Raw genomic sequence first — 26215 nt, 5'->3', positions numbered from 1 at the left:
GACTTTGGAAAGTGGCTTGAGATGACATGTATCATGAATTGGCGCTATATGAATAAGATTGAATTGAACTGTATGATCCGTTGGGAGTTCTCACTCCCTTCATCATCATCATTCTCAAACTACTGCTACAAACCTGGGCTAACCATCATGGACTGGCTGGCTAGGTGGATGACCTCCAGAGGATATTAGAGTTTGAAGTGGATCGTTACATTAAGCTTTGAGACTTTTCTCCTGCTATGGCACAGCTTCACCACTTCTTGGATGCCAGCCAAGTGGGATATGGTACTGTGTCATATTTAAGATTACGAAATGAGCATCATGTGTACCTCACATGCCTCCTGGGAAAGGCCAAAATTGTTCCTGTCAAGCAGACGGCCATCCCTTGTCTGGAGCTCACTGCAGCTGTCTGGCTGCTTCATAGTTACATTTGTTTTCTGGACCTGCACGACCATCATCCTAAAATACATCTGCAATGAAGCAGAGAGGTTTCATACCTCCTTCCACAATAACTGGCACCACCCCAGTCAACACAGAGTTGTATTCAGCACTAGTTCTAATAGTGTCTGTTCTGATTATTAATTATTCTAATTATTAAAATAGACAAATGTTCTGTCAAAGTACCTTAGATTGATGAGTCATGGATCACTTGTACTTTTCCAGCTCTTTCTCGTTTTCGATGACCAGTACCTTGGCTTCTTTAGGTGTTCCAGTAAGTTTTATAAACATTTTACTACTTGCAGTCTTTGTATTTTTCTCAGTATGGCAGCCAACTGGGGGCCTGAAAGGGCAGAGCAAACAGACCAAAAACACTGTAGCACTGGTCCAGGGGTACTTTCTATGTTCAGGAAAACCCCCAGCTGATTCCAGTTGACACAACACATAAAGTTAAAAAACTATTTTAATTACACTGACACACACAAAAGTGGGAGTTTTGGAACTGATGTTCGGTGTGGGAAGAGTAGAGCCTGAGAATAGTCCAGGAAGCTGAAAAGGAAGAGGTGTAAGATTACTATCTGCAGTGTCTATGTCTCACCGTAGATTCTGCGGATAGCAGCTGTTGGGACACGTCAGCTAAAAACTGCCAGAGATGGATCTGAGACGCCTGGCGGTTTTTTCTCAGTGTATTGCTTTAGATTGCATCAGATCAGACGTGTTGTTGATGAAAATGCGTGGTCTTACCTTGTTTTATTGGGGGGGTGGGATGACGTGTTGTGAATTGGTGCTATCTGAATACAAATTAATTAAAAATGTATTTCTATGACTGGTATTTTCACGGCCATGTACACTGTCTTCTTACTGATTTTCTACTAAAAGACTAAAGGAAAGGGAAAAAAATGCGTTTGTCCACAACTGTTGGTCTGTTTTAAAGTCAGTGTACTTTGTCTGAGTTTATGCATCTTGTGAATTGAAAACAAATGTTGTTTCACAAAGTCTTTGACATAAAGAGTTAGAGTTTCTGTAACAATGTTTTTCTTTTTTGGTGTGAGTTCTACTCTGGTGAGTTTTTCGCAGTGCTTCTAGTCGTGGTGGGTCTCATTTTACAGCGGATCAATTTTCTTCCCGGGCTGATTTCAACGACGGACCACTTCCGTTTCCGGTTTAGTTGTCAACACAAGCTCAACGCGTGGTTTTGTAGATAGACAGGATGGTAAGGCTCTATGAATCCGTTCTGTGTTTCTGGAAGCTGTTCTTAGTTTGTTTGTGAACTGATGGTTTGGTTGTTGTTGTTTTTTTTGTTTGCGCTCCTCAGCCGAAGACTCAGAAAGGCAAAGCTCCGGAAAAAGTTGTCCATCCGTTCAGCAGGAAAGCTGCTTATCTGAACCGGGAGGAGATCCGACTCAAGAGGAAAGAGAAGTTAGTTCACTGGATACTAAAACATCAGCTATTACAAATGCTTCTAAATGTTGTTGTTGTTGTTTTTTTAGTTTAACTGGATCATGTTTTTTTGCTGCAGGATGAAAAGTGAAAAAGCAACTCGTCTGAGCAACACAGGTTCAGTTTTCTAACTATTTATTATTATTATTATTATTATTATTATTATTATTATTATTATTAGTAGTAGTAGTAGTAGTAGTAATAGGCTGAAGTTAGAGGCTTGTAAACTAATTTTTCTGGGCATTAAATCACAGGTGAGAAGCTGCTGTGGTTTCAGAGTCAGCTGGATCCAAACAAGACGACTTACACCAAGAAAGACGCCTGTGAGATTGTTGAAAGGTACCGGACCGGTTCTGATTGCTCTTACCAGTTGTTACTGTAAGGTTTGGAATTATACATACAAACAGGACAGTAAAAGGTTTTGGTCATCCCTAATTTGGTTGCATTTTTGCTTTCAAGCAGCCAAACATTCTTGGAAATCTTTTTTAGAAATGGATAAATGCAACCTCCCCAGACTTCAAAGTTGCTGCTTTTCACTCTGGTACCAGAGACTTGTCCATTTAAAATTTGAATTTAGCTTTTTTCTTCACCAGGAACCTTTCACCAAGACAATTATTCCCCAAACTGTCTGCTCAGTGTATTAAATCTACCTAACATGCACCAGTCTGACTCTTACATTATGTCTCTCTCTTTTTTTGAACTACTCGCTGCACAATGTGTTCTCGTTAAGACTAAAGAAGAAAAATTAAAAATTTACAATGAGCTTCAGAATGGTTAACCAAGACCATTTTAAAAGAGTAACATGAAGCTCTGTTTTGGTGTTAAAGGTGCAGCGCTGAAGGGATTAGGGTCTTATTTGACTGACAGAACTTTTTGTTCCTGTCAAAATGATTTTGTTTATGAGTTGGTGTCATCTACAGTGTATTTTGGTTGTGGGGGGCCTCAGGGATCTATACTAGGACCCATCCTTTTCTCTCTGTGTCTCCTGCCTTGGGTGTTATTCTGAAGACATTTTGAATATGTTTTCTTTGTTATGCTGATTAATTGGCAGGTCTGCATCCCCTTGAAAGAACAGGATACTCTATATATCCTTTGTTGAAACGACTAAATGAAATCAAAGTTTATATTTTTCAATGATAAAAGGGTCATATTATTCTGCCCTTGTGACACTCAGGCACTTGAAACTCTTTGACTTCCTCTGCGACCAGTCTGGGGGGGAACTTAGATTTGATGTACCACTTAGCTCTGTAGTAAAAACAGGCATTTTCTTTCTTCAACAAATGACCAAAATCAAGACAATTTTGTCCAGGCTGAATTTTGAGAAGAACATTCATGTGTTGATTGCTTTAACTTGGTTTTTCATGGTCAGACAGGCAGCCCTCCCTCACCTTCAGCCTGTTCAGAATGAAGCCGCTCGTCTTTTAACTTGATCACACAGAAGAGAACACATCGCTCCTGTGTTGGCTGCTCTTTGCTGGCTGCTCTTTGCTGGCTCAAACAACTATTTTGTTTTTAAACGCCATAACGGCCTTGCTCCACATTATCTTTTAAACTTTCTTCACCTTCACCTTGTACTCTCCACCAAGGATCCTAAAGTCGGCTGCTTCTGGTTGTTCCAAAGGTGAGGCTGAAGCTTAAAGGTGATCGGGCTCCTGCGGTTGCAGGCGCTAAGTTATGGTTCAGGCTGCCTCTACATGTTAGGCAGGCTCCTTTACCATCTACCTTTAAGTTATTTTTGAAGACTTGGAATTTTTGTTCAACACAGTGTGAGTTGTTGTGCCTGAGATTGTCTGCTTTTCTTTAACTTTTTTTTTCTTTTGACATACAGCACTTTGCTTCAACCATTTGTTGTTTTTGAATTTTCTTTATAAATAAATTAGATTGAAAGCAATATATATATTTAAATTTGGGAAGGTTTCAAACATTTTTGCCCAACAATTTATTGTCAAAACAAGGGTTTATTATACAGGATTACAGGAGATCCCGTATAGTTCCGCACCACAAGGAGGTTCTTGGTCAAAACATGACTGCAAATCAATCCTAAAGTATTTTTTATTTATTTATAAACACACAATGACCAAATTAGACTTAATTAACCAAAAAGAGATGAAGAATAATATTTTAAAAATACAAAACGACTGGAATATAAAGATCAGAAATCAGGGGTACTAGACCTTAGAGGACCTTGCATGTTTTAAACATGTTCAGGCTTAAAATGTTTCTATTATTTTCTCCATCGTTTAGCACAAAACAGCCAGCTGCTGTTTAGTTTAAGTTTAGTTCAAACCTTAATCCTGCAGAACCAGCAGCACAGAGTTAGCAGCACTATTTAGTTTATTTTAAGTAAGTTTTGGCTTGTATAAAGAATGTCAATCTAGCTGTTTTTATGTTTCTCGTTTATCTTCAGGTACCTCCACAGATTCGATTCAGAACTTGAACAAATCGAGTTGGTGAACGGGATCAAGGGCCGACAGGGTCGCCTCCACGGCGCCCGGGAAGCAGCCATCAAACAGACCATAGAGCGAGAGCGGGCGCAGTTCGAGGGCGTCGGGTTAGGTTAGTCATCACCAAACTCGCGCCGCTGTGCACGCTTGTTTTTCTTCAGACAGATTCCATCGTTCTCTGTTTTTGTTTTTCAGAGATCCCAGACGTCATCAACACGAAACATCTGAAAACATTCAGGTCAGTGTTTGAGCTGCACACTTCAGAGAGTGATTACATCTCCGTCTATTAAAGTTATGGCCACAAAAAATGGTAAATGAACAAAAAGAAGCTAGAACGTGGTTGCATCACAGTGTGGGGCTGTCACTGTAGCTGCCGCATTGGACAGTGGGTGAAAATATAATAATACATTTTATTTTACGTTAGTGCTTTTCAAAAAACTTAACAGGAATCAGACATTGTGTTAAAATCAGAACGCTTAAGTACAAAAACAAAGGGAATAAAAACATTTTTGTTTTTAAAAATGACCTGTTAACTGTGAAAGAGTTGGAGATGTCATCACTGGGTTTAAGCAGTTCATCTGTTTTTGAGAAAAGAGCATTTGGTTTGACGAGCCAGAGTGTATGAGGTCTGAGTTGCAGGTGAACAGAGCCTCAGCAGCAGCTCAGGTGAACCTTCAGATCCTTGAACTTCAACTCAAATTCACTTATTTTAAACTTGGACCCAGATGTGTTTTCCCAACTGGACAATGATCCCAAACCAACAAAACAAGCTTTAGAGCGGATAATCCAGGCTAAGATTAAGCCTCTAGGAAGACCTCAACCTTAAACCTGTTGGAAATTTGTGGACTATGGATAAAAGCCAAGACTGCTGAGTACTCTAGTCAAATTTAAGATCAGAAACTTGAAGTAGCTGATTGCTACAAAAAGTGTGTGTTTGAGGAGCAAGTGGGTGTTATTTGGGGTGTATGCACATATTTGAGGCAGTTTATAAATACAAAATGTAAAAAATACATTTAATGTTTTTTTCATATATATAAATTTGTCCCCCCAATGATTAAAGGTGCTTAATGGTTTGTTTTCTGTTTTTGGGACAGAGATTGGACTGGAGATCTGAAGAAACTTCCTAATATAAAAATGCGGAAAATATCAAGTAAAGCTTTGGACACAAAGACTGAGACGGAGGAAAAAGACGAGGCGGAGCACGATGGTGGGAACAATGATGATGATGATGAAGATGAAGATGATTTGGACGAGGAGCTCGATGACACAGTGGAGATGTCAGAGTCCCACTAAGGCTCACCTCTGTCTGCATCAGAGCTTCTTCTGTGGAGCTGCTCCACCAGACTGGCCAAATGTGCGCTGGGTGCTGCTGTACCACAAACGTCCAGAAGATGGTGCTAGACTCTGAGATTTAACCACATCAACCTTTTACATCTCATGACTCAATAACTTCACAGCAGCTTTTTACAGGTTCTACATTCATTGTTTATTGCACAGAAAACAAAAAAAAGGTTTTGTTTGTAACCCGCTGCGTTTCCAATCAGAGCTATGAAAGGACTTACAGACGTTTGTGGGTTTAAGACATTTTAAAGTACGTTCTGTGGCTGAACTGTGACACTGGAAATCACACCTGTAGAAAACTGGACAAGAATAAACAACTGTCCCATTTTAAGGTTGAGATAAATAAATCTGTAATCTAATGTAAAACATGAACACATGGCAACTGTAAAATCTCTAATGAATTAAAGGCATACTATGCAACATTTTTCAGTTAATTAATATGTTCCATACCGTTTTGGATGATTAAAGGCATACTATGCAACATTTTTCAGTTAATTAATATGTTCCATACCGTTTTGGATGATTAAATGAGTCATTTCAGGTTGAACTAAGGTTTTCTCGGCCGCCCTGGTGGTCTGTGGGGGAAATACCGCACTTGCAATTGCAGGAGCAGTCGGCCCGCACTCACAGGCTCAGTAGTCTCGTGTGCATCACGAGAGTCGGTCTTGCTTTACGGCGAGAACTGCTACACGCCCGCAGTGAAAGGTGTGCTCGTTGGTAGCGCAGTGGCGATATTTGTGCAGTTATCATGGCGGAACCAGCGAGAAAACAGCGAAAGCCCACGTCGGAGCAGGCAAGAAAGAGGAAAAGGGCTCTGGACAGAGAGAGGAGTCGTACACGGGTGAACATAGAAGGCTGCAAGGCTGACGCAGACCTCGCGTTTCTGCTGATGCGATTGTAAGTAACATTGTAGGGTTTCCCTCATGCTACCGCCTCGCCGACATTCCAAAAAAATAATAATAAAAAAATAAAACTAACTCGATATGCGCGCCGCTCCGCTCAGCCGGTCAAATAAACATGCAAGCATATTGAGTTTTATTATTATTATTGTTATTATTATAATAATCTTTTTTTATGTTGGCGAGACGCTACCGCGGCGGCTGCGGCTTGGCGAGGCGGTGGCGGTAGCGTCTCGCCAACATAAAAAAATAAAATAATAATAATAATAATAAAACTGGCGAGGCAGCGGCGGTCGCGGCTTGGCGAGGCGGCGGCGGCCGCCTCGCCAAGATAGCGCTGCAAGAAGCTTGATGTTCATACCTTCACTGTGTTATTCATTGTTTGTACTGCCGTTTTTTCCACTTTTCGTTGCGTTCGCCTGTCTGCTAAGCTCAAAACAACCGCGCCTGGCTTGACGGAGGAACCAGAACAGCTGAGCATCTTTACAACAGTGCACTTTTACTTTCGCCCTCTTGGGGGAGCCTCGCTGGAAAATCCACCCCGGTTGCATAGTATACCTTTAACATTTAAATTACTGACCTGCAGAGTAAGAACCACAAACTGAACAATAACAAAAGCTGCCCTAATACATTTCAAGGGTAACATATTTAGATTAAGACTGGACTAAAGATTAAATATCTACATGGACTACACATCTTTGGTGTCTGCAGACCTGATTGTCCTGGATTGTTTGAAGGCCTCAGCGTGCTTCAGCTCAGTTTTGCAGTTCTCATGCATGTTTTCATTTTACAGTCAAACCAGCTCCTTTGAGGAGTAAATCAGCATGTAAAAAAAAAAAAAAATACATTTACCATGTTACACCCACATACTTACATTTTTTAATGTCTTCTTATGTAATAGGCCCACATATAATTGCATATATGTGGAGAAGAGGATTCATTGTTTGCCATTTCTTATGCTGAAGTGTGGCGTGCATTTGTGTTCAGTCTTCTCTTATCAACACTTGTAGAACTTCCTGTTGCATCAGTTATGGCTGTGGGTCATTTGGGGGTATGTCTCTTCCAGCGAGAGACTACAATTTCATCTTATTAGCAAAATAGCTCAACCTCAACCAGAGAGATTATCTAAACATAAGTCTCTACGTCTTGTCACAGGTGGATAGTTAGGTTGATTGTGTCCTTTGCTGTGTTTAGGGTCCTGCTGGAAGGTGAAACTCTGCCTCAGTCTGAAGTTATTTTTTCCTAACAGGTCTTATGCAGGGATTATTTTGTAGCTTTACATGTTTTTGGTGGGGATGGTATGTTCAGGCTTCAGCAAAATAGTCTTTTACATGTTGGCCACAAAGCTGAACGTGGGGCTCATCTCACCAGAGCGCCCTCTGCATTTCTTATAGCAAACACCAAACAAAACTTATGGCTTTCTTCTTGCCACTCTTGCAATGATGGTCTGAATTGTGGAGTGAACGGCCAACGGCGGTCTTGTTAGATTCTGCCGCCTCCAGAGCTGCCATGGCTCTTTAAAGCTAGGGATATTTTTTATAAACTAATCCTGCTTTAAACATCTCAACAACTTTCTCCTTGAGCTGTCTGCTGCGTTCTTGATCTACATGATGCTGTTTGGTCTCCAACATCTTTATTTTTATTGAGTAAACTACTCAAGGATGTACTCTATTCGCTAATTATGTAACGTCTGATGGGTGAGTGATGGCTTGGTGGTTTTACCGCAATAGTAGAAAATATAACAGAAACTATCCTCCCAACTTCTCCTTCCACAGATAGAGGTTTCACTTCTTGATTAAAGCCCAAACCCGTTTGCAAAAGTTTGAAACCTGTTTCATGCAAGGTGTCAGGTGGTCGGAGTCGTTTGTGGGGATTGTTTTTAGCTGGCTAAAAGTCTTGATCGTGAAAATCTGAATCTTTAGTTTTAAGACGCTTCTCAGTATCACTTGCATCTTCATTTACAGTCTAAATATTGGAATTTTTACAAAATTACTTATAGTCCATGTTTGCTGGTAAGGGTTGCAACTAACTATTATTTTTTATTGTCAACTAATATATCGATTATTTTTTCGATTAGTCAACTAATCGCAATTATTTATAGTATGATCTCTCACTTCAGTTGCTTGCAAAAATATTTTGACTCACCTTTTCTTGTGTATACACCTTTGAACGCCTCTTGTTGTCACTCTCCTTTATTAGCTTTATCCTCCATAAAATATTTTATATTTAACCTAATTAGTTCATTTTTGATATTTCCATCAAGTAGATTTTTTTACTGTAATTGTTTTTTAAAACAATCTTTCCACCATCAAGCTTTTGACGTTGCTTAATGTTTAAAAAGATTTTAAACTAGCCTTGAATAAAGAATAGGAGCCTTTTAACATGATTACTGTCAGGCTTGTTCTCTTTAATTAGACAATATTGCCAGCATCAATATCAAAAACGAGCTAATTGTTAATTTCCAAATAAACTCCAGCGCTCTAGTCAGATATTAAAATTAAATAAAAATATCCCGTTAAGTAGTTTCACTTTAATCTCAAGGAGGAAATAATCTGGGCCCGTAATGTAAACGCCGCGGTTTACAGGCGTGTTTTTAAAATCATAAATTTACACCAGACGCTGCATAGTGTGCTCCACATCTATGGAATGATATGATAGAGTGGCATTTTGTCTCCAATTTCCTAACGTGCTTCAATGAACGCAGCTCTAAACTAAACCAGGGAGCCAGCTTTCTGTGAATAATCACCTTTTTCAAGGGAGCTACATTGTCTAATGCAAAATGCAACGAGGAAGTGACACCACCAACAAAGGCATCAATTCATGAATGGGAAGAAACAACGTTGCTGCCATCTGTTGGACATTTCTGTAAAACTGAGGGAATTAAAAGGGGGACAGACTCTTTAAAGTTTGATACAGCATTATCTGATAAAGATCTACTAATCTATCTATCTATCTATCTATCTATATATCTATCTATATATATATATATATATATATATATATATATATATATATATATATATATATATATATATATATATATCATCACTGGTCAGATCAGGCAGGGGACCAGTGAAAACGACGAGTCCAAAATTGTTTAGGAGAACTTACACACCGCACCCAACGCCATTGCCTACCAGACTAATAGGAATGTGATTGCTTTGCAGCTGAGGACGCGTCCGGTTGCATCGCGTCCGAGAGCTATATCTGATAGTGTCTGTGGGTGTGTTTTTGTAGCTTCGTTTAAAAAAACCAAAAGAAAAAGTGTTAAGTCAGATCAGGAAGTGTGATGCTGTTACAGAGCAGGAGGAAGCGTGCTCAGAATGGCACTGTATGCCTGCGCTTGATAACATGAGAGGCCCCCGGCTGGAGACCCCTGTGCTGTTTCTGCTGCTGCTGCTCAGCAGTCTGACTGGGACAGGTAGGATGAGAAATTACTGCTTCTCTTCTCTCTAAATGAACAGAAAACAACTCTGTTATTTTCCATCTCTACTCCCTGCTTTCTCTTTTCTTTCTGATCCTCCTCTGGCTTTTTTAAAAAATATATTTGGGAAGTACGTTGCCTCAGACTTGAGCAGACATCCATGAAAAAACACTGGATGTTCCTTCAGTTAATCTTCTTCACACCAGGAAAGTTTTTCTTTGAAATCTGGCGTTTCAGATTCATGGCTCTATAATTAGGTCAGCCTGACCCCTTTTTTACCACATTTCACGACTCTCAGATAATTGATCAGATTATATTAAAAAAAAAATTGAAAAGGGGAGATCTTTCGGAATAGCTTCTGTTTGGGAACACATTTCTGGACGTCTCTACCGTCTCTGTTCTGTCTAATCGGTGAATCTGGCAACACTTGATTTTTATTTGCATCTCTTTGTTCAGTAGGAAGTCCAGAGTTCCTGTGTGACTCATATTCTATGGTGACTTTTTCAAAGCTAGTTCATTACGGGTTTTTTTTATCACTAACCTGCATTGTCCAATCTGTAGTCACACTTTCACATCGTTTTTGCACAATATTGCAGCCAGTGAACACATTTCTGAAACGCTTAAATTATCATAACATACTTCTACCCCCAAAAAACCTAAAATAAGAATGATGTTTGTTGCTTTTATGACAGTTTAAAAAAGTTAGGTAATCAAAACCATAAAGCATTGAATAACGAATGCCTTAATGTATGTCAGATTCAAATCTGGCAAAAAAAAAAAACTGCCGTTGACATTCTGTTTATTACATAAACACACATAAAAGTGGGACGTTTGAGACTGATGGATGAATCAAAACAAAGGATAAGAAAAAAAACTTCTAGACGAGTGAGAGGAAGAGTTGGTTGGAGACGTGCGTTGTCTGTTAGCGAAGGCGATAAATGTGATATTGTTCAGTATTGGTTTACATTTAAAGCTTGTCCCCATGCGAAAGGAACAATAGAGAATAAGTAGAGAGAGAGGACTGGGGATAGGAGCAGGTAGAGTGGGAAGAAGAGTGTGACCAAGGACCAGCACCGCCGTCCCATGAAGAGGATTTGGTCAAGTGAGACGACAAATTAGAGGTATTGTTGGTGTGTTGTGTTGGAAGGTCTATTATCTTTGGCTACGTTGTCCAGATGTCCTGTCTTCAATTAATCAAACATTATTTATAGAGTACTTTTCATACTGCCATGTGCAACACAAAGTGCTTAGTGGAGGGTAAAAACAGGACATATTGAACCACTTCAGATACACAAATTAAAAATTATCAAATAAAGAAAACAGACAGGATAAACAAATATGTTTAACCTGTCTAAACACATTTGTCATTTATGTTATGAATGTCAGCTGGAGGGACATTACAGCCAAATGAATCAAACCAACACCAAATGTTTGTAGCCACAATATTTAACTTTCGGTGACATTGGATGTGATGTTGATGGAAACATTTGGCCTAACCCTGGAGATCACAGAAAACATTTTTTTTTAGTTGGGTTTATATTTTTCCCTGTCCTTTTCCTTTGCTGCTTTTTGTGTGTTTGTATTTCATGACTATGTTGGCAGCAGCCTGTCTGTTATTTCCTCTTTTCTACTGTACACAATAAGGGAAAAAAGATTTTTTTGTCGGTGACTTAAAATCTAAAATTAGATGCCAACATTAAAGGTTACCAACAAAGTTCCTCCTCCTGCTGTCTCAATATTCTACCCACAGCTTCTTAAAGAATGTGCCTGTCATAACGTCTGATATGACTCAGATAATAAACACGTCCCTTGTGTCAGGTGTTTTTCCCCAGCCCCTAAAAACAGAAATTATCAAACCGCAGATGAAAAAGAAGATCTGGACAAGCTACTTCTGCAGAACTACAGGCCCATCTCAAGCCTCCCTTTTATCAGTAAGATTATTGAAAAAGCTGTATTTCAATAATTGAACACCTTCTTTAGAATGACCAGCGGCTTTGACATTTTCCAGTCAGGTTTCCTTGCTCACCACAGTAGAGAGAACACCCTTGTCAACGTGTTTAATGATATCCATATAAATATTAACTGTGGAAGAACCACAGTGCTGGTACTATTGGACCTTAGTGCAGCATTTTATACTGTCAATCACTCTATTCTGTTAGAATGCCTGGAAATCTGGGTAGGCCTTTCTGGTACAGCTCTCCACTGGTTTAAATCCTACTTAAAGGACAGGGACTTTTTTGTGTTAGTAGGTAACTTTACATCCCAGACGACAAAAATTACATGTGGGTTTACCCAAGGGTCCATCCTGGGTCCCCTCCTATTTAATATCTACATGCTCCCTCTAGCTCAGATCATATCACCATGTCACCAGGTGACTATGAACCAGTTCAAGCACTGAGTAAATGCCTAGAAGAAATCGATGCATGGATGTGCCAAAATTTTCTTCAATTGAATAAAAACAAAACAGAAGTAATAATATTTGGACCAATAGAGGAGAGATCAAAAGTTAGCTCACAGCTTCAGTCGCTTCAGCTAAAAACCACCAATCAGGCCCGAAACCTGGGTGTAGTGATGGACTCAGACCTAAACCTCCAAAAGCATCTAAAGACAATTACAAGGTCGGCTTTCTATCACCTGAGGAACATTTCTAGGATTAAAGGACTGATGTCTCAGCAGGTTCTGGAAAAACTAATCCATACGTTTATCTTTAGTAGAAGTGATTACTACAACGGTGTTTTCACAGATCTGCCTAAAAAGTGGTTCAGACAGCTGCAGCTGATCCAGAAGGCTGCTGCCCGTGTCCTCACTAATACTAAGAAAGTAGAGCACATCACCCCAGTTCTAAAGTCCTTACACTGGCTCCCTGGATGTCAGAGAATAGACTTTAAAAAAAACTTCTGTTAGTCTATAAATCCCTGCATGGCTTAGCACCTAAATACATCACAGACTTGTTATCAGTGCATCAACCCTCCAGACCACTAAGGTCTTCTGGCTCCAGCCTTCTCTGCAGAACCAGAACCAGAACCAGACATGGAGAAGCAGCATTTAGTTCCTATGCTCCACTGATCTGGAACAAAATTCCAGAAGACTGTAAAAGTGCTGAAACCCAGAGTTCCTTTAAATCAAGGTTAAAAACCTTTTTGTTGCGTCTGAATGTAAATGTTCAGTTCAAACTGTTGTAGTTAGTAGTTAGCTAGTAGTTAGTTACTTCATTAGATTAGTTTGAAGACCAGCTTATCTTGGCCTTCTGTTACCATTCCACTGCAATGTGTTATCGTCTGTATGTTTTCTTTTCTTGTGTCCTGTTCATGTACAGCCCTTTGAATTGTGTTGTTATTGAAATGTGCTTTACAAATAAACTTGCTTTGCCTAAAGTACAAAACCTAAAAATCCCCAAATGCAGTTTCTACAATGCCAATGATTTTATAATTGTGCTTTCATTGATTCAATGTATGATATGAAAACATGCTACTTCTTGACAGATCGATTACATTTTAAATCAGATTTCATGTGTTTTGATGAAATTAGTGTGTAGTAAAAATATGGTTTGTTTTTCAGACTTACTGTCTTTATGTATAAATATGTGTGCTGAACGTAATGTGAGGTGTTCCATTGCAGCACATTCAGAAGATGACGGCACAGATTCTCAGACAACAGATAGGACAGACACGGAAGATGGTAATGGTAACTCAGCAGGTAAGGACACAGAAGATGATGGGAATTTTTACCAAATAGATTTTTGATAGACTTCAACTAAAAACCAGTCTTTGTTTTGCTTGTTTGTTTTGTGGATCCCCAGTAGCTACAGCGATAGATAGATAGATAGATAGATAGATAGATAGATAGATAGATAGATAGATAGATAGATAGATAGATAGATAGATAGATAGATAGATAGATAGATAGATAGATAGATAGATACGTGTCAACATTGGCATCCTAACCAGAAGTAAATATTTGTATATTTTGGACCCCTCAACATTTATACAACTATTTACATACTATATATCTATTTTTCTGTAAAATGTATACTTTTTATGCTGCACCACTCTAGACGTTATGTGGATTTAATATTTTTGAAAAATTAATTGTTATGTTGAAAAAGCTGTAGCTATTTTGTTGATGAGTGCTTTGACGAAATTAGTGTTTGATAAAACTGTTGTCATTTTCTTTTCTTTTTTTTTGTATTAATGTACTAAGCATGGGGAAATAATGTGAGGTGTTTCTTTGCAGAATCGGAAGAAATCAACAGGTGGTCAGAAAACAGAAGAGAAAACCCTAGAAGATGAAAATTAATATATTTTTATAAAAAAGATTTTATGATAGACTTAACCAAAAGCCAGACTAAATAAATGTGTGTCTTTATTTCGTTGTCAACTAAAGTCTCTTCATTGGACTTGGAGAAAACAAAATGCTCACATCACCCTACTAAGACAGGATTATAATGGTAATTAAAAAATTATCATGAAAACCGTCCTTTTAGGTTTAATGAAAAGATAATGAAAATAACCATAAACATCCTTTACACTTGTCAGAAACTAAAAGGAAAAGATTTCAAGACTTCCCAAAACTGTAATGTTTCTTTACAGTCTGTCAGTGATCATTTATTCACCCCTGAATACGACTTCCTGATTTATTTGAGCTTTCTTAACTACTTAAACTTATTAGACCTGTTAATTTACTATTAAATGTAATTATAATGACGCAAAAGGGGATACTGTGGCACACATAACAGGAATGAACGAGGGATCAAGAAACAAAATTCACAGAAGTTGTAATTCTGAGGGAAGAAACTATTTGCATTTGAGGAAAATGAGAGATCAACTGTAAATAATAAAAATGTTTGTGTTTTAAAGTTTATTTCTTTTTTGCTTTGTGACAGAAAGAGTTGAAGCTGAATTTCTGTCGATCTCCTTGGTTCCTCCAGCAAATCCTAACCCTCCAGGAACAGGTAAATCCACAGTTACTTCTCCTTTTTAGTTCATGATTGTCTGCAGCTCCTCTTTTGATCTGTTTTTGATCTGTTTGGTTCCAGATGAAGAAGGTTCAGGTTCTGGTTCACCCGAACTCTGTGAGTTTAGCTAGTTGTCTTGTATCATTGCTTGATGTCTATGCTATTAGCTTGCTTCATGTATTTAACTAACATCGAAGACAGATTGCAAAAACGCCTTGAATTTCTAGATCAAGTCTGGTTCTACGATCTTTTCTCTGACATGTTCATGCGGATGCTTCACTTGTCTATATGATGTACTTATCTGTAAAATCCAACAGCTCCACCAGGTGAAAGAGATTCAAAAGACGGAGGCGGCGACAATAATCTCACAAGTGAAGAGTCTCCAGCAGATCAAGCAGAAGTCTTTACCATCCTGATTCCTGTGGTTCTGGCAGTCGTAATCATTGGTGCAATTGTTTGCATCGTTGTCATTATACGCCGCTGCAAAGACAAATCACGGAACCAAGGTCAGTCTGCCGCAGCAAAAACCCTGTTATCACATTGTCACAGACAAAAACAACAAACATTTTTGTCCTTTCAGTCCTTCGTCCAAATGATTTGTAATGCTTTTAAATCCTTAAAACATTTTAAATGGTATTTAAAGGGTCAATGTACAGATTTTCTATGCAAGTCAACCTCATAGATCAAAGTTGCTGCAAAAAAAAATCACAAACCTGTTGCATAAAACCCCTCTTTTAAACCTAACAGATTTGTTAGTTATAAAATATTAATAAAGTCAAAGTAGAAAGTTGCACAGTGAGAACATGTAAACTCTATGCAGGAAGATCCCAGGCTGGGATTTGAACCCAGGACCTTCCTGCTGCAAGGCAACAGAGCTAGCAATTGTGTCTTATTAATATTGCCCCAAAACTTTAATATTTACCCTGTGAGCTGAGTTATTATTGACATCACTAAGTTTCTTTATGCTTTCAGACCAACATAATCTGTTACTTAAATTCTGTCCATTTCAACATGCTCGTCCTTAGTTAGCTCAGAAACTCTTTAGGCCCTTTTCCAGTAGACCTCAAAGGCTCACCTATCATTTCCATTGGAGGGGGGGGGGGGTCACTTTACATAAATGGGCTTTACTTTCACTGGAAAAAGGTTCTGGTCTGAGGGTAGGGCTTTTCATGAAGCCTGGGGCTTTGCTTGAGGCAGGGGTGTCCAAACTTTTCGACATGTGGGCCGAAATTGTCAAATTAAAAGTACTCGAGGGCCAAAACATGAATACATTTTATTTTATTTTCTGCTCTAAAAAATATGATCACTTTGATTAAACAAATTTGTCAGATTTTCAGGAGGAAAGTGATGTGTAAATCATTGTAGATCCAGTCTAAAAAAAGATGGTCATCCATTTCACAAATGATTTGAATTCTTTTTGGTCTAACAATATAAGAATTTGGCTCAACATTTCTTAGAAAACACTTGCCATTTTAGCCAACTTTAACAGATTTTAATGCACCAGAGTCTGCATTTGAGCGAAGGCCATGAGATAAATGAAGTCCAATTTACTATGAAATTAAAGAGAATATAAAATGGTGTGGTTATTAAAAGAGTAACACTCTGTGTTTTACCTAACAATTTCAATTGTATGATCTAAAGCTGTCTGTTATAATTTTATAAAATAATTATAAAATAATTTTCCCCATATTTAAAATAAAAAGTTTCCATCTGCACCAACCACCTGTGCTGGTGGGCCAAATCTGTATCAAAATCAGTGCAGGGGCCACAAATGGCCCCCGGGCTGCACTTGTCTGACATGTCTGACTTAAGGGGTTGTGTAAAGCACCTTTTTCATTTATATTTTATTCTGTTGTAGATTTTCTTCTGTGCTGTTTTGTGACCCAGTTTAGTTCAAGCTTCATCACTCATTTTAAAACAACCTGACACACATAGAAGTTCGTAGTCAACTCAACTTGTTTGATTCCCATACATCCGCATTTCTATCTTCTGTAAGCACTCTGTGTCACCCTTGAATTGCATGAGGTACTTTGTAAATAAAGAATGATCGGTTGGTTGATTGATTAATTGATTTCTTTAATCATTCATTAGATAACTCCGTAATTTATTAAATCTGAGATTTCTGAAATTTTTTTCCTCCTCTAGAATGATTGAGTTCGGTAATTTGGAAATCAACTTACAATGCGGGCCCGTAAACAGCAACTTTCCTTCTCTGAGTTGATTGGTGTTTTCGTTCTTATTATTGCGTTAACTCACACCTGTAAGCATCCAAAGCAGCAAACTGACAGTCATTTTATCATTTTAAAACAAAATCTTGCCTCCAAAGTTGTCTCACTTCCAGACACTTCAGGCTGAAAATACCCAAAATAAAATCACTACCTGTTCTGTTCATTCAAAAGTTTAACACCAATTTATTTACTTACTACACTTTGTAAGTGTTACAATTTATACCTTAAATTTGAAAATGTTTACGGTTTAAAATTGGAAACACATTTTTTTCAATGTAAATTTGTTTTAAATGTGGATTCACAAAATGGCTTCTCAATATTAATTATAAGAGTGGAAAGAAACCCTCCAAACCAGATCTAGTTAACTTTAGCAGTGGGGTTTTTTGATCATGAATTAAATGTAAAAAAAGAAAAGAAAAATGTAAATATATATATCTATATCTATATATATATCTATATATATCTATATCTCTCTCTCTCTCTCTCTCTCTCTCTCTCTCTCTCTCTCTCTCTCTCTCTCTCTCTATATATAGATATATATAATATATATATAGATATATATATATATATATATATAATATATATATATATATATATATATATATATATATATATATATATATATATATATATATATATGTGTGTGTGTGTGTGTGATCAGATTTATTTATTTTATGTGATAATTTAGACCAAAGGACAAACAGTACAGGTCTGGATTCCTGAGGTGACCCAAGGGTGTCTTGGATTAGATGAGAAAATGTTTTATTCATTTAGACTTGAATTGAACAGGAAAAAAATACCGTGAACATCTATGCTCCTGATACATAAAGTACTAAAACTGAAAGAAAATGTATGTAGATTTAAGTAATTTCACTACAAACCCAACCTATCAGCCAAAGTAATGATTGCATATGACAGCACAAACATTTAAAAAGGTTAACTGACGCAACCAAGGACTCAAGATACTTTGCTTCTAAAAAAGGAAATGACTAAATGTATGAAGCCTTATCTGATATTCTTTTTTGTTGTTGTGGGTGAGGGGGTTTTGGAGGGTTGTTAAGGACATAAAGACTGTGATCATCAGGCTCCCAGCCCTCCTTTCAGCAAATCGACATCTTTCAGCAGAACTTCATGTAGCCAGGAGAAAATCTAAAAACCATTGAGATGCTTTAAACCTGCATGGAGAAAGCTGTGATTCCATGCATGTTGGGGACACGGGGCGCATCCATCAGAGCGAACGTTTTAAAACCTAACCAGTTTTACTCATACACTTACTGTGGATGGTGTGTTCAGCCTCATGCTCTCCTCTCCCAGCCCATTCATGTTGGTTTTGTGCCAGACAAAAAGCAACATTTAGATCTCATCTGACCAGAACACCCATTTCTTACCGCTCTACCATTGAGGTCAGATCTGAGCAAAACACGTCTCATAGTTATCCTCTCAACACCTGAGCTGTACAGCTCCTCCAGAGTTCCCATTAATTATATTGAGTAAAGTAATTATTGACCTAATATTAGTTCAGTCTAACTAATTTAGGCTCTTGTTCAGGTAAAAATTACCTTTAATTTGTTTTCTCTTCCAGCACCAAGTAAAGAGGACCCAGAGCTGGAGGGATTTAGCACGGAGAAGGTGCCGATGTAAGTTTTAACCATCTGCTAACATAAAGAACTGTTTGCTATCATTAGACCATCTTTTCAGGCCAAAGTTTTGCAAAGAATTTACCGTGCCTCATTAAGTTCCTGTTAATGCAACCAAACTGATGTGAGTCTAAACCTGTGGTCAAAATGTTGCAACTGAACGTTTTTCTTCACAATCGTCTGAGGTTTTCTGAAGACTTTTGGTTTGTACATGTCTGTGTTTCTCAGGCCAATGTTTGAAGACGATGTACCATCTGTGCTGGAGCTGGAAATAGAAGAACTGGACAAGTGGATGATGACAGTAGGTTTCAACTAGGAGTCAGAATCACAAATGAGAGGTTATTTTTGAAAGTAAAACAATGATTTCCTCTCAGAATCAATCGTCCATACACATTTGTTCATTATAGCAATTTTTAAAGGTAAAGCTGGACTTATGAAGGCAAATTTTACTTCCAAAAATATTTTAGTTTCATTCAGAACCTTTTAATAAGTAGAGGTAAATTTCCTGGCCTTTGTTTTTACCTGTGTGATGAATGTTTGTCCAGTAGAGGTCAGTGTTGCTCTGTAAATATCTAAGTTCTCTCTTACAAACTTTGGGCCAGCCAACATTATTTTCTGTTTCGAAAGCACCTTGCAGTTTGAATTCAGGGTAAACTTGCTTGGAAGGCCAGAACTGGGCATGCATGTAATACTTCCTACATTTGAAGACTATTTTCTGTCCAGTATTTCAAATTCTTCTGAGCAGGGGCGGTTCCAGACAGGAGCCAACAGGGGCCAGTGCCCCTGTAGAAATGGTCCTGGCCCCTCTTATGGCCCCTGTACTGAATACATAACATTAAATACACTTCTTATGATTATATGCACTGCCGAAAAAAAACAAAAAACATAATTGATTGGTCACTTTGACCAATTTTATTTTTTACCTTTACAGTTTCACTCAAGGATTTAAAAATTAAAGTTTCACGTTTAGCTTCAAGCATATTGAGATGTGATCACAGTTTTCATCCACTAGATCAGGGATCTGAAACCTGCAGTTCCAGGATCACAAGTGGCTCACTTAATATAATTAAATGATTAAATATTGCCCCGTTTGATTGTTTCATTTTTTTGTTCTGTGCCCCTATGAAAAAACAAAGACCTCACCTTGGCCTCCACTGGTAAATTTGGTCTACAACCGCCACAGCTTTTGAGACCTCTTTAAAACTCTTATCAGGCACATAAATCACTACAGTTTTCTTTCTGAAGGCCTCAGACCGCAATGAGGAACATACCAAACTAAATGTCTACGATTTTAACAGAATTAGCCTCCTTCAAAATATAAAGCCATCTTTATATGGACCTGGTGTTATATAGGTACGTCTCAAAATATTTTTGATATTGACTAAAAGTGCAATATATTTTTCCAGTCATTTCGCAAAGTGAAACAGGAATTTCATAGATTGATTACACATAGAACAAAATATTTTAAGATTTTATTCCTTGTAATTTTGATGATTAGGGCTTACAGATTAAGAGTGTCTCAGAAAATCAGGAAATCACATGAGACACATCAAAAAAGGACGTTTTAAGCAGAAATGTCAGACTTCTGAAAAGTAAATACATTTCTATGCCCTCAATACTTGGTTGGGCCTCCTCTTGCATGAATTACTGCATCAATGCACTGTGACATAGAGGCGATCAGCCTGTGGCTCTGCGTAGGTGTAATGGCAGCCCAGATTGCTTTGATAGCTGCCTTCGGGTTATCTGCTTTGTTGGGTCTGGTTTTCTATGAGGTTCAGGTCAGGTCAGCCTTCCAATTAAGAATGGGAACTTCATGGACATTGAACCAGCTTTTGGTACCTTTAGCAGTGTGGGCAGGTGCCAAGTCCTGCTGAAAAATAAGACCAGCATCCCCATACAGCTTGTCAGCACAAGGAAAGCATGAATTGCTCTAGAACTTCAGACTTCAGAGAAAACTTTGGATCAGAACCAGCAGATGACAGGTTAAAGGTCACCATCGTTGACTGTGGAAACTTCACATTGGACTTTAAGCAATAGTAAAAGGCTCATACTTGTATAGCTCTTTAACTAGTCCGACGACACCAAAGTGCTTCACACATCAGTCATTCACACCCTGACGGTGGTGAGCTATGCTAGCAGCCACAGCTGCCCTGGGGCAGACTGACAGAGGCAAATCTGCCATAATTCGGGTAATTCGGAAATTTTTTACCCAAGGACACAACAAGTAAGACGGTCAGAGCTGGGTATCGAACCAGCAAGCCGCCAATTGCAGGACAAACTCCTGCACCACTTTAGCCAATGTAGATTCTGTGCATCTCCACTCTTCCTCCTGGGACTGTGATTTCCAAATGAAATGGGAACTTTAATCTGAAAACAGGACTTTGTACCTTTGAGCAACAATCCTGTTCCTGTTCTCCTTAGCCCAGGTAAGACAGTTCTCATGTTGTCTCTGGTTCAGGAGTGGCTTGACATAAGGACACCAGTAGCCCATGTCTAGTATTCCTGAATGGATTTGGCTTGACAATCCTCTCCAGGCTGCGGTTCTCCCTGTTGCTGGTGCACCTTTTCCTACCACACTTCTTCCTTCCAATTAATTGTTAATATGCACGGATACAGAAGTCTTTGAAAAACGAGATTCTCCAGCAATGACCTTTTGTGGCTCCACGTGAAGGGTGTCAGTGACTGGCTTATGGACATCTGTCCAGTCACCAGTCTTCCCCATGACTGTGTCGCCTACTGACCGAGAGTGAGAAACCCTTTAAAGTTGCAGTAGGGAGATTTGGAAAAAACATGCACCTAGCCTGAAATTTGCACATGCACACCCTACAGGTCCCTCTAACTCTCTGCTGCACTGCAGCCCTCCCTCCACAGCGGAGCCTGCCGTGCTGCTCCAATGTTTACCTGTCTCTATTTTCTGAGCAGGCACCACTCAAGAAATTGGCAGTTTTCCTGTAAAGCAGATTGTTTTTCTGCAATTTCTCCACACAGCTGCAGCTCACTGGCAATCTTGAGCTTGAATGCCGATAGCGCTGTGCAGAGAGAGGTGGTGTGAGCAGGGAGGACACATGAGTGATTGACACTGCTAACAACCAATCAGAGCCAGACATTCCTCCTGGCTCTGATTCTGACAGGAAGCGGTGTTTTTCTGCAAATAGCAGTAGGGCCACTGGGAGGAGCCAGAGAAGCTTTATTCTGTCACAGATCATCTGTCTCATATTTCATTGTCAGAACATAGACAGTTTTAATAAATATGAAAAAATCTATATATAGAAACATTACCTACTGCAATTTTAAAGGGTCAATAAATATTTGCAGGTGTTTTGAGTTAATTACAGGGTGTGACACTATAAGTTTTCTATAATTAACGTTTTTCAAGACACTGAATTTTGGGTTTTTCATTTTCAAAGCCATAATCATCATTCCAAGAAACAAAGGCTTGGAATATATCAGTCAAACAAAGTCGTGTATTAATGAGTTCAAACAATATATGAGTTTCACTTTGTAACATGACTGACAAAAAATATTGCACTTTGGGCAATACTCTGACTTTTTGAGATGTTTCTGTATAAGTAATTTTAGACATTTTAAGCGGCTATATATATATATATATATATATATATATATATATATATATATATATATATATATATATATATATATATATATATATGGATTTTATTCCCCACCAAAAGTTTTATTGTTTTAATTACATTTTACCAAAATATTCAAACGGTCTTTCTTGAGTTTTGTTTGTTTGTTTATTTATTTATGTTGCTAGCATCCTTCAGCTTTTTAGGTCCTTCCTATCTCTGATCACCCCTGTATGACCCAAGCCTGTCCCCTGGATCCCGATCAGCCTCTGCCATCCTGCCTGACGTCTGTGCCTAACAGTGTGTAAGCCAGCTCCAATCACCGCCGGGTTGTTCCAGCTTGTTTCTTGCATGCATTCTGGTTCTGTTTGTAATAAAACTTTGAAACGCAGCTCCATGTCTGGTTTGCATTTCGGGTCCTCTGGTAAATGACATAAAATAATTTGTTTCATATGTCTTTAGTATGGATAAATATCCATATGCAGTTATTTTCAAATTCATTCTGTCACTATGGGAAAGCTGTTTATCTATACTCTCCACAGTGTGAAAATGTATCTATTAATAAGCTGCAACCTCTGTATAAATATTAAGAGTCAATAAGGCTGTGGGTTCAAATCCTGGCCAGGGGCCTTTCTGCTGTCCCTATGCATGTGTGGGTTCTCTCTGGGTACTCTGGACTCTACGGAAATTACCTTTAGGTGAGGGTGTGGGTGCAAGGTTGTGTGTTTCTGTGTTGCCCTGTGATGAACTAACAACCTGTCCAGGGTGTACTCTTTCTCAATGACCGCTGGAGACAATTTTACTGCAGGTAAAATTGCGTCAACAGAGGGAAAACTTTGCTTGTTCTCTGCAATAAATAAAGTCACAAAATTCAAAATTATTCAATTCAACAGCCTCTTTTCCATTGCCACTCAAAAGCCTGTTTTTTTATTTAGAAGCCTGGGGCTTTGCAAATCACGGGTAGCGTTTCCATAAACATTTACCCAAGTACCTCTGACTGCAAACCGCAGATCATGTCATGTTTTCACCACAGTTCTGTAAGACAGTTAATTGAAGGGAGTACTAATGATGAAATGGAGACACGTTTGAGTGCAGTTTGCCAAAAAGCTCCAAGGGATTATTTTCATGTCCTGCCCATCATGTACATGCAGACTGATAATCTGTTTTTGGTTATTCTAATGACTACTTTTTTTTGTTTACCTGTTTTACCTGCTGTATATATCTGAGTTAGCCTAAATAATATAATAATATAATAATAATTTGTGTTTGGTGCATTGTAACGAATTACGGTTATACAACAATTTTAGCCAAATTGCTAAAAAAAAAAAATGGAAATGGAAAAATCTCTGTAAATGTAAAACATGTATCTAACCTTTTCCTGCTTATGGATCCAGTGCAACTTAAAGGATAATATTGAAAGAAACTAATCAGTTGTATAACTCAAGAACTCATTGTTAGCTATTTTTAGCTGAAACACAAACTTTTTATTTATTAGCTACAAGTCCTCATTAAGTAGCTCAAAGAAATTACAAGAAAAGCTGGAAGATGTAGACATTTTATTGCTCCTTCTGGTCTAGCAGCATTACACCGCACTCACCCACCATATTTCAAGCCTGCGTGGGTTGTTGTTGTTCTCTACTGTTGCATGAGATCCATAGTAAAACAGGACCGTTTAATATTTAACCACTAGGGGGCAGTATATCTGTACCTTTCAGGTTTAGCGCTGCTGAAGGCCACTGGCAACACTGCACTGTCAAATCAAGTCCAGTCAAGTTTACTTGTAGCACATTTCAAGCAACAACGAGGTTCAAATGATTTACATCATAAAAACATCATAAACAAATCGACACAGTCACTGGTTGTGAGACCAGTGACAAACATCAAATTGTATCAAATGAAAACATCAAATATGTTGGTCAATGTTCCTGTTATCATGGCTGATTTGTAGATTTCTTGAAGTTTGTTCCAGATTTGGGGAGCATAGGAACTAAATGCTGCTTCTCCATGTTTGGTTCTGGTTCTGGGTATGCAGAGTAGACCAGAATCAGAAGATCTGAGTGGTCTGGAGGGTTGATACAGCCACAACAGGACTTTAATGTATTTAGGTGCTAAGCTGTTCAGTAATTTTTATAAACTAACAGAAGTATTTTAAAGCCTGGGGGAAAATCCCTGTGAGATGTTGGAAATATTTACACCCTTGCTAACAATTGAGTCCGATTGTGCGTTGCTTGTTTGATGTGTTGAGCCACACCAAAGTGACGGCAGTCTGAGCTAACCTTACATGCTTCTAGTTTTCACATCCTTGGCCATGATTATTATTACAAAATACAGTAAATATAGTTCACAAACCTGCATGTCAGCTATTCTCCCCTGTTGAAGTTCCTGCAGCCTTTCATAATCAGATGACTGTTGTGCGCCTTATTCACTAAAACTGAAAGACTCAGTAACCCTCTTGTTATTGTTCCACAGGCACTTCACTCTACCAGGGCCTGCAATGAATTTGGGAGAAAATGGCATCATACAGAAGAACTAATCAGAGGGAATGAACCCTATGAAAATGTAAACAGAATCTAATGCGAAGCGATCTAAAAGGTCCACAATTAAAAACACAAAAGAAAGCACTAAAGGAATACATGCAAAAAAAGGAGCATGAGGAGAGGAACATATATATGGTAGCACCATAGTGATAATAAACAAAGGGCTAAATATGGCAAGACTTAACAAGAAACAATAAAAATGCTGAAAATCAAAACATCAACGCGTGACTGCAGCTGTTTTACCCGTCAGGTTGCATCAAATCCAAGAGCTGATTGAGTTTGAGTGTCTGTTTGTGTGGCTTCCTTTAAAAAAAATAAGAAAAAGTGTTAAGTCAGATCAGGAAGTGTGATGCTGTTACAGAGCAGGAGGAAGCGTGCTCAGAATGGCACTGTATGTCTGCGCTTGATAACATGAGAGGCCCCCGGCTGGAGACCCCTGTGCTGTTTCTGCTGCTGCTGCTCAGCAGTCTGACTGGGACAGGTAGGGAGAGAAATTACTGCTTCTCTTCTCTCTAAATGAACAGAAAACAACTCTCTACTCCCTGCTTTGCCCTTTTTTCCCCTGATCCTCCTCTGACTGTATCACCACCTGATTTTCTATCGACAGAAGCCTGTTTTTAGCTGTCAAAAGTCAAAAGATTTGGGAAACACGTTGTTTCACATTTGAGCCGACTTCCATGAAAAACCACTAGATGTTACTTCAGTAAATCCCATTCATGCCAGGAACTTCTTTCAAATGTGGCTTTTCACTTTCATGACTCTAGATTAGGTGAGCTTGAGTCCTCTTCACCAAATTTCACATCTTCTCTTAGATAATCTGTTGATCAAATTAAATAAAAAAGAAAAGCGGAGAACTTTGGGAATACCCTCTGTTTGGACAAATTTCTGGACATCTCTAGATTTTCTGTTCTGTTGAATTAGTAAATTTGGTAACACTATTGATTGATGACAGACTTCATTTCTTCATTTAATTTCTGCCTATAACTAATGAAAACACGTCATTTAACAGGAGAATATTAAAACGAATGAGAAATTAATTCATCCTTCCTTAAAACAGCAACACATCAAATCCCCAGCAGTAATTACTAACGATGAGGTCTCTAAGACTCTATGGGTGTGAGCTCTAAAACTCACTTAAGGTGTTTCCTTCTTTTTTAATGCTAGTTTTACTTTTCTATGTGTTAATGTCTTGTTCTGGCAGGTTGTGCAGATGGTTTGGTGGGTCTGGTTGCCATGCAGTGTCATGGCGGACTTGCTCTACAGAACAGGGAAATGCTTTGTTGAGA

The 26215-nt window shown here is 38.5% G+C and overlaps 2 protein-coding genes across 2 annotated transcripts; both read left to right on the top strand.

Moving 5' to 3' along the window:
* Positions 1–1538: 1538 nt before the first annotated feature.
* On the top strand, positions 1539–5991 carry tma16 (translation machinery associated 16 homolog). Its single transcript, XM_012862906.3, has 7 exons — positions 1539–1648; positions 1751–1854; positions 1955–1992; positions 2130–2214; positions 4283–4431; positions 4515–4557; positions 5414–5991. Exons 1-7 carry the CDS (start codon positions 1646–1648, stop codon positions 5610–5612), a joined length of 621 nt encoding a protein of 206 aa, XP_012718360.2. The 5' UTR covers positions 1539–1645; the 3' UTR covers positions 5613–5991.
* Positions 5992–9910: 3919 nt separating this feature from the next.
* Positions 9911–23655, top strand: LOC105923952 (transmembrane protein 154-like). Its single transcript, XM_036136677.1, has 8 exons — positions 9911–9980; positions 13602–13679; positions 14866–14934; positions 15019–15054; positions 15255–15443; positions 18748–18802; positions 19031–19103; positions 22581–23655. The coding sequence occupies exons 1-8, from the start codon at positions 9911–9913 to the stop codon at positions 22596–22598; spliced, it is 588 nt and encodes a 195-aa protein (XP_035992570.1). The 3' UTR covers positions 22599–23655.
* The last annotated feature ends 2560 nt before the right edge of the window (positions 23656–26215 follow it).

Source organism: Fundulus heteroclitus, chromosome 5 (genome assembly GCF_011125445.2).
Source record: "Fundulus heteroclitus isolate FHET01 chromosome 5, MU-UCD_Fhet_4.1, whole genome shotgun sequence".
In the NCBI taxonomy this organism is placed as follows: Eukaryota; Metazoa; Chordata; class Actinopteri; order Cyprinodontiformes; family Fundulidae; genus Fundulus; species Fundulus heteroclitus.
The sequence above is the reverse complement of the archived record's forward strand: the minus strand, read 5'-3'. Positions and strand labels throughout refer to the sequence as shown.

Bases quoted from the DNA above. Each gene is read 5' to 3' on its own strand.
- tma16 (XM_012862906.3), top strand. The intron at 1,855-1,954 runs GTTAGTTCACTG...TTTTTGCTGCAG, and splicing joins CGACTCAAGAGGAAAGAGAA to GATGAAAAGTGAAAAAGCAA. The intron at 1,993-2,129 runs GTTCAGTTTTCT...ATTAAATCACAG, and splicing joins AACTCGTCTGAGCAACACAG to GTGAGAAGCTGCTGTGGTTT.
- LOC105923952 (XM_036136677.1), top strand. From the start codon at position 9,911: ATGAGAGGCCCCCGGCTGGAGACCCCTGTGCTGTTTCTGCTGCTGCTG. The intron at 9,981-13,601 runs GTAGGATGAGAA...GTTCCATTGCAG, and splicing joins CAGCAGTCTGACTGGGACAG to CACATTCAGAAGATGACGGC. The intron at 13,680-14,865 runs GTAAGGACACAG...GCTTTGTGACAG, and splicing joins TGGTAATGGTAACTCAGCAG to AAAGAGTTGAAGCTGAATTT.